The sequence below is a fragment of the Chiloscyllium punctatum genome, chromosome 24 (assembly GCF_047496795.1).
Source record: "Chiloscyllium punctatum isolate Juve2018m chromosome 24, sChiPun1.3, whole genome shotgun sequence".
NCBI lineage: Eukaryota > Metazoa > Chordata > Chondrichthyes > Orectolobiformes > Hemiscylliidae > Chiloscyllium > Chiloscyllium punctatum.
In genome coordinates this window covers 79,429,364-79,438,202 of record NC_092762.1, presented here as the reverse complement: position 1 = coordinate 79,438,202, position 8,839 = coordinate 79,429,364, and the positions used below count along the sequence as shown (strand labels likewise).

General features: G+C 45.3%; 1 protein-coding gene across 1 annotated transcript; it reads right to left on the bottom strand.

The window, feature by feature from the left end:
- Window positions 1–1,381: 1,381 nt before the first annotated feature.
- LOC140494729 (WAP, Kazal, immunoglobulin, Kunitz and NTR domain-containing protein 1-like) lies at window positions 1,382–7,017 on the bottom strand. Its single transcript, XM_072594270.1, has 2 exons — window positions 6,638–7,017; window positions 1,382–3,880 (listed from the first exon to the last, which is right to left on the bottom strand). The coding sequence occupies exons 1-2, from the start codon at window positions 6,896–6,898 to the stop codon at window positions 2,390–2,392; spliced, it is 1,752 nt and encodes a 583-aa protein (XP_072450371.1). The 5' UTR covers window positions 6,899–7,017; the 3' UTR covers window positions 1,382–2,389.
- Between the last annotated feature and the right edge of the window lie 1,822 nt (window positions 7,018–8,839).

The following is an 8,839-nucleotide window of genomic DNA, read 5'->3' as shown; positions in this document are numbered from 1 at the left end:
GGGAGGAAACCGGAGCACCCGGAGGAAACCCACGCAGACACGGGGAGAACGTGCAAACTCCACACAGTTAGTCGCCTGAGGCGGGAATTGAACCCGGATCTCTGGCGCTGTGAGGCAGCAGTGCTAACCACTGTGCCACCGTGCCGCCCAGTGTTGTTTCATTCAGCACATCATCTCCCCAAGCAAACTTGTGTCGAGCAGGCACTTTGTACTTTGATTAAAGAAGAAAGAACTTGCATTTTTATAGCACCTTTCACAACTTCAGGACTTCCTCATATGTTTTTACAGTCAATGACATACATCAATGTTGTCATGGTTATCATGTAGGAAATACTGGATTAGTGGTGCTGGAAGAGCACAGCAGTTCAGGCAGCATCCAACAAGCAGCGAAATCGACGTTTCGGGCAAAAGCCCTTCTGCTGTGCTCTTCTAGCACCACTAATCCAGTATTTGGTTTTCAGCATCTGCAGTCATTGTTTTTACCTTATCATGTAGGAAAGCCAATTTGTGCTCAATTTCTGCAAAAGGAAAGTGAGATAATAAGTAAAATATTTGTTCTAGTGATGTTGATTTGAGGGTCAAGGATTATATAGAGCTGGAGAGGGTTCAGAAGAGATTTACCAGGATGTTGCCGGGTATGGAAGGTTTGAGTTATAAAGAAAGGCTAGATACGTTGGGACTTTTTTCATTGGAGCATAGGAGGTTGAGAGGTGACCTGATCGAAGTTTATAAAATAATGACAGGTATAGATAGTGTTAATGGTAATTGTCTTTTACCTTGGATGGGGAATTTCAAGACGAGGGAGCACAGTTTTAAGGTGAGAGGAGAGAGATTAAAAAAGACATGAAGAGCAAGTTCTTTTACACAGATGGTGGTTCGCATGTGGAATGAACTTCCTGAGGAAGTGGTGGATGTGGGTACGGTTACAACATTTAAAAGACATTTGGATAAGTATGTGAATTGGAAAGGTTTGGAGGGATATCAACCAGGACCAGTCAGGTGGGACTCGTTTAGATTGGGATTCTGATCAATATGGAATGAAGGGTCTGTTTCCGTGCTGTATGGCTCCATGACTCTAAGTATTGGACTGAATACCAAAGAGAAAGCTCCTGTTTTATGCATAGTAGTGAAATAAGGTCAATTATGCCCACCTGAAAGTGTGGGCAGGGCATTAATTTAACATCTCAAATGAGAGACAAGATCTTCACTACCGCCTTGTTGCTGCATTGGAGCAATTGCTTCAGGTTTGCGCTCAGGTCTCTGAACTCACAAGCTGATAACCGCAAGGCAAGATTGGCATTACTGACCACTGCCCAAGTATACAGACCGAGCTAATTCAGCAGGAAGCATAGACACAGAACTTAAAGATTTAAGCACATCATTTTCAGTAACATATGCTTCATGACAGAATGTCAGAGTTTAATATTGATTTGGCTCCTCAAATGTACAAAAAAATGCATTATGCCCTGTTGTAAAATGCTTAACAATTAATTCTAATTAAATTCACAATTGTGTACAAACACTACATTCAGCCCAAGAACAGTCAACAATTTCAGAATTTTTACATAGACTTGGATAAAAGCTAAAAGAACCTGTGCAATGCTTGTTTGATCTAAGTTCGGAGTTAAATAAGTTGATTAGGCAGTAACTGAGGCACTATATTTTGCCCTCAGTAATCCTGAGAGTGGAAACTGAAACTAATCTTCGTTCATTTTGATTGCTACTCAGCGACTTAAGCTGCTGGAATGCCATAGCTAACACTAGTGATAATAACACAAAAGATAGTAGCAAAAGCAACACGGACAGATCCACATCCAATGAAGTGACATGAGTAGAAGCAATTCTAAGACTACCAAGACTTGTTGGCCAAATTGTAGGGAAGTATTCTGGTTGGTGATGACAACGAATCAGTCAAACAGGAATTCACAGTAAAACTAGGTCAAAGTGCCAAGTTGGCAAAATTCCAATGAATTATGGGCAGCATCACACTTGGCAAGACTGTGTATGGAACCAGTGGGACGTCTCAACACGGCAGGATTTAACTATGCCATCTGGGCTCCTGGCAGGGAAAGCTGATGCACTGTCACAGAGACAGCAAGGAAGCGCAACAGGGCAATGGGTCCCTTGTGCACAGCCTGGCACCAATGGACAGATTAGTTTTTGCCAATACCATGTGTGAAACTAATTTAGGAATCAGCTGTTAGCCTGAAGTCTTGACCAATAAATGCTACACCTGTGACGTGTGATCAAAGCATGACAGGAAATAAAGTAACTGGAGACTGCATGAAATATAAATAAAATTGCAAAACATTTACCAACATCTTCCATTCGATTCTAAGTATAACAAGATATAATAAAGAATATGTCATGACATTACAATATCTGCGGGTCAGTCTTGAAAGCGGTGTAGGAGTTCGCAGGTCTTTTTCTCAATGATTTCGTACATCTTTTTAATGCGTTTGTCAGTTACAGTCCGCACATAGCTCTCAGCATCCAGCACAGCCATTCCATCATAGACATCACCCATTATAAGGAGGGGTCCGTCTGTCAGGTTAATGTTCGGACAAGGACAGTTCCAGTCCATGTTGATCATTATCACTTCCAAATGTTTGAAATCAAAAAACTTAAGTCCCATTTTCTCGTCCTTGAGCACCTCGTCCAGTGTAAATCTGGCAACTCCAGAGTCCTGTTCCTCGACAATCTCTGTCACCCTTCCCACAATGGCGTAGTCACTTCTGCAGAAGCTGGGCACGATCTTGTGACGGGGTCTGCACACTTTGCACTGCTGGCTTTTCGGGAACGGGCAGGTCTCCTCACACACTTCCTTGCTCTCAAAGTTATTCTTGTTGCCCTCGCAGCCACCGTAGACGAAAGCGTGGCACTGCTTCATCAGCGAGTTGTAGGCCCACCGAGCCTCCCACATCTTGCAAGGACCCTGCACAGCAGGAAAGGTGCAGATATTGACTGACTCGTTGATACAAGCCAATCGGCACTCTTCGTAGGTCTCAAACTGGTTCTTGCTCCCCTCACAGCCCCCAAACAGGAATGTGGAGCACCTGCCCTTCTTGTGGTCATAAAACCATCTGACATATTGACGGCCACATTCCCTCTTGTCTGGATCTTTGAAGCACTCTCCAGATGGTAAAGGCTGGATTTTCCTGGCAGTGCTCTCTCCAGAATGTTCCCGTCTGATGACTGACAATGGGAAGTCTGCTCTCAGGAGGCCAGCAGCGTTCCTTGCGGTGCATGTATAGATACCTGCATCCTCCTGCTGGGTGTTATAAATAACCAGTTGGCCAATATTGGTGACCACCACATTGGCGTACATTTGATCAGGTCTCATGATGATGTTTTCCAGGTAGTCACTCTGCTTCTCCCAGGTGATGTCCGGCCTTGGACGCCCACTGACATCGCAGTGAAAGCTCACCGTGCCTCCGATATAGACGGACTGGTGGAAGGGGTTGGTGTAGAGAGCTGGAGGGATGGAGTCTTCCAAGGAGGTGGTTGATGTTGGGTTCACTGTGGTTTCTAAAGGCTGGGGGCTGGTGTTGGGCCAAGTGATGTGATACCGACAAGTCACCACTGTCAAGCTGATGCCCCTGATGCATGCCTCTGCATCCATGTAACATTTATTATAGTAGGTCAGGCCATCGGAGGCACAGGTGAAATTGGGCTCCTTCTCACACCTGTCCTTGCACTTACAGATGGGCTGTCCATCCCAGATATCACACTCCGAGCCCTGCTGCGTGCACACAATCCTCTCACACGTCGCCTCTTTGGGGAAGTCCAAGGACGCTAAGCTGCCATCTGCAAACCTCGCTGCCACACAGCTCTTCAGGCCACACACATTCGTACAGCACTTCTCAAAGCTCTGACAATCCTGAAATTAGCAATGGACACAGAGGTTACTTCAACAGGAATGGGCTGGTCACTAACCAGGGACAGGTCCCAACAATACCCTTTCTTGAGGTGTTACATTTACCGACTGAGACTCATACAGTAATCTTGCTCTCATTAAAAGATTCAACTGGCTAATGCAGTGGTTTTAAGTTGAGTGTAATCTGTAGGCATTAGTGTTCACATGTAAAGTGTAAATCTGACCCAATTCCTCCACCATAAATTTTCGGATTTTTTTGCCCATCATCCAGTACTGGATGTCCACCTCTATAAGATCCAATTCTACCCCTGTCAGCTTATCTATTACTAGGCTACACTACACCCAATCCCTTTCCTGAAAAAGGATTACACTGGAAACATTGACTTTCTGCCTCCTGATGCTGCCTGGCTTGCTGTTTTCTTCCAGCCTCCTGCCTGTCTACAATTGTTACTAGGCTTGACTATTCTAACACACACTTGGTCTCCCCATTACATTCTACACTCTGCACACATGAAGTGGTCCAAAACTCTGATGCCTCTGTCTTAACTATGTGTTTGACTTTTGACTGCCCTCTAGCAATTAGGGATGAATAATCAATGCTGGCCTCACTGGAGACACCTACACTCCATAAGTGACTAAATAAATACTCTCACCAAGTCCCAATCACCTATCACTCTTGTCGCAACGCTCACTGACCCCTGGCTCCTGGTCAAGTAATGTCTTGTCTTTAAACTTCTCATCGTTGTTTTCACATTGTTCATAGCCACTTCACTCTCTTCCTCTGCAGTCTCCTTTTCCCCTACAACCATCAGAAGAGCTACATCTAAGCTCTTTTAATGCTGGCCTTCCATATCTCATTGCCTTGAATTGTCATTACCACTCGGGCCTTCAGTTGCCCAGGCCCCAAGCTACAGAATGTCTTGCCTGCACCTGTGTACCTCTCTTCTTCACATCCCTCCTTATTCAGTCATTCAAACCAACCTCCTTTACTGACAACTGCAGAACTGGACACCACGCTATAGAAAGGAAGTGCTTTTCACTAGAGAGTGCAGAGGAGATCCACCAAGACTTTGTTTGGGCTGGAGGATTCAGTTATTAACAGAGACTGAAAAGGCTAAGCAAAAACTGAAAGAACTGTGAATAATGGAAACCTGAAACAAAACCAGAAATAGCTGGAGGAGCTCACCAGGTCTGGCAGCATCTGTGGAAAGAAAGTAGAGTTAGCATTTTGGGTCCGGTCCCTGTGCCTGCTGAGTTTCTCAGAGTATTTCTGTTTTTGTGTCTAATCAGGCTGAGATTGTTTTTACTTTCTACAGTGAAGGTTGAGGGGGATCCTGATTGAGATATACCAGTCTATGAGGGGCATAGATATAGTAGATAGGGAGAAACATTCTAATCATACAAGGCTCAGTAACCAGGCAGCACAGGTAAGGAGCAAGATGTTTACAGGGAACTGCAGTATATTTTCCTTTGCATCCAGATGGTGGTGAGTGTAAGACCATAAGACATAGGAGCAGAAATTAGGCCATTTGGCCCGTTGCATCTACTCCACCATTGGCTGATCAATTTCTCAACCCCATCCTCCCCATAACCATTGATCCCCTTAACAATCAAAAACCTGGAACTCATTGCTGAAAAAGGCCATAGAGCTGGGAATCCTCACAACATTTATGAAATATTTAGAGGAGCACTTGAAATGCCACAGTCTACAAAGCTATGGGCAAAGTGCACAGAAAATGGGATTAGACATGAGATGACTAGCATGGGTACAATGGGCTGAAGGATCGTTTTCCATGCTGGAAACATTCCATCATCTGCACAGCATCTTTTTGTATAATGTGGGGACCAACAAATGTAAGTTGTTGTTGTCCAGCCCATCCACACACAGGCACAAAGCCATCTTGCCCTTAACGTCGATTTCGCTGCTCGTTGGATGCTGCCTGAACTGCTGTGCTCTTCCAGCACCACTAATCCAGTATTTGCTTTCCAGCATCTGCAGTCATTGTTTTTACCACAAAGCCATCTCAGGCAAGGTAGGGGAAACTGGAGCCCTAACTCAAGGAGGACTGGACATTCCAATTATTTTTACCCCTGCTCTTCAGACATACTATGACACACCTCCAGGGCAGGTGGGAGGTGAACCTGGATCCTTTAGGCTCGAGGCAGGGACACTATCAGTGTGTCCCAATGCAGGATACCTCTGGCATCTGAGAGGAAACTCAGTGCGGGATTAAACACTGCTGAAGGTTATCCGACTGGAATTTAGTTGGTGCATGGCTGGGAACAGCATTCAGTTAGGAAAAAGAACAACGTTATTCCTAGTTACAACTTTCACGGCCGGGGTGGGGGGGGGGGGGGTGACGTGCAGAAGCGAAATTGAAGTTCGGATTCCGCAGAAGTTTGTCGAAAAGTCACCTCATCCTGAATTTGTCGAAGTAAAGGTTGAGTTTGGAACTAGCCTATTGTGAAGGCAGTTGCAATAAACGACCATGTCACGATAGCAACAAAGAGGAAAAAACATGTGGGCAATGAGTGGGGGGCGAAAACTGACCACCCTTGTCAGTCTCCCCAAACCAAAACAGCCAGAAGTGATATCACCAAAAGAAATCTGGTTTGGTGAAAGATTGCCAAAATTTGGAATGACTCTTTTGAGAAGAAATTCCAGCCTTCCCCCACCCCACCAAAACAAAACTTTCTCTTATGATCATCAATCGCCACTTTGATGACAATAAATACAATCTCATCGTTTCTGTTCTGTACCTCATCGATGTTGCATTCCCTCTCGCAGGTGCTTTGAGCATCGACCCACAAGTTGGGGTTCAGTTGATTTGGACAGGCGCCGGGGTAAGAGAGCTTTCCGCGGGTTATACTGGCGCCTGCAGTCAGTCTCAGCAACCCTAGCACCATCACCAGTGTCCTGGACTGTAACCAGACTGCCTTGGCTTTTCTTTCAGACAGCAGTCCCAATCCTCTCTGGCAGCCCTTTAAGAAGTAAGCACATCTGTGCAAAAACGCCAGCATTTTTGCCCCCACCCCCGCCCCCTCCTCGGGTTAAAAAAAAAATCCGTCCAATTCCCCCTCCCCAATAAGAACGAAAATCAATGAGTAAATAATTTTCCAGGGGAATTGGAAGTCAACGATGAGGCAGTGGGGGGGGGGGGGGGGGGGAAACGGGCCATTCATTAAGCTTTCGGACATAAAGGACATTCTGTAACCTGATCAGACTTCATTCACATGGTGAATGTGGGAGGCGGCTATTTCAACATCAAATACTTTCTGACCCAGACCCACGGCCCCGTCTGGTCAAGGCAACTGGGCAAACATCATTGCGGGACCCAGCATTTAAGACGCAGATTTTAGCCAAACAAACAATGACTTCACGGAATACTAGGGGAGAGGTCAGTGCACATAGCAACCAGTTTGCAGTTTAAGTGCATAGGTGTGGCTACTTTAAATCTCTGGAGCAGGAGTGAAGAGGGAAGTCTAACAGAGGCCTTTAAGGGAATGTTTTTTTTCCCTCAGACACAACACTGTCTGAAGTTAAGGGTATCAAAAGATTATTTTTTCTCTCTGCGTCTCAGAATGTGAGTGACAGAAACGTGCAAGCGATTAGCAGCCAACACATACCGTGACAGCTTCTCATAAACATAGGTTTGGATGAATTCCTGGAAGTGCACGGGGATTAGGGACTGTTAGTTCCAGACTGGAGGTAACCGGAGGGGAGACTTTGGGAAGGCTGAAGTGGGGCCCCTTGTCCGAATACTACAATTATCCAGCCTTTGGTCAAATTCATCGGGGACTAGCCTAATGTAGCAAATGTGCTGTTTTTAAGGTGAAAGTTATAGCTGAATTATTGAGGAGAAGTTGAGGTGGGGAATTGGTGCGGGTTCGACGCCCAACAAAACTGCTTTTGTCAATAAAATGTCATTTATTTTCTGTCCGCCTCAAACTGCTGCACTGTGCTAATACAGTCATTAGCCCATGCGAGACAATAACAGGATCCAATTTTTCACAACCTCATTACCCCACACGAAGTCAAACCCCCAGGTTTCTCTAGAATGCTAAAGTTGGTGAATAGTGAATAGGTCAATGTGTTGAATGTGTTACAAAGTTGCACTGTTGTGTAAACATCCGCACAGATACACTTCAAGTCTGTTGCTCCAGATTGCAATTTCGGTCCTTATCTGCAATATTACAACTCCCTCTTCCGATTTCCAACCTTTAATAGTGACTGCTTCCGAGGAACTGTCTCGCTGGAGCTGAAGAGTTAACTCTGCTTTCTCTCCCCAGATGCTGCCAGACGTGCTGAGCTTTTCCAGCAATTTCTGTTTTTGTGTCTGATTTACAACGTCCTCAGTTCGTTCGTGTTTTATGCAGTTTAAAAGTACTTCACTGCCTGTAAAGCGCTTTGAGGTGACTCACAGTCAGGAAAGGTGCTATAAAAATGCAAATCTTTATTTCTCTTTACTTCTCTAAACGTCCCTCAATTTTTTGTTCCTGCAGTAGCTGGTCTGCTGTTGAAGCGCTCAAACAAAAACAGAGAGTGATTTGCATTCATGTAGGCTGTCCTCAGTGTCCCCTCAAAGTGTTTTACATCCAATTTAAGTTCGGAATGTCATTGCGGTATTGTCAGTGTAGAGCAACTTTCTGTTGAGGCCTTCATGTACTTTGGCCTTGTACCTCAGATGAGCAAAACTGAACAGCTTTCAGTCAGTTCTGGCACTGAAGTGGACAGATGACAGCGGCAAAAGTGAAGGACGTGGCGGAGAATTTCAGGTGGCAGAACACAAAGGTATTTGAGCCCACTGCAGATCTCAAAGGGCACTGACACTGCCTCATCATAGCTGACCTTAGCCATCATGTTGTCATGGAAAGGGAAGATCACATTGAGCATCTTCGGAGGGCAGCCAACTTTCTCCAGCAGCTCAATCAGACTGCCTTTGCTCACCAAGTCAAATTACT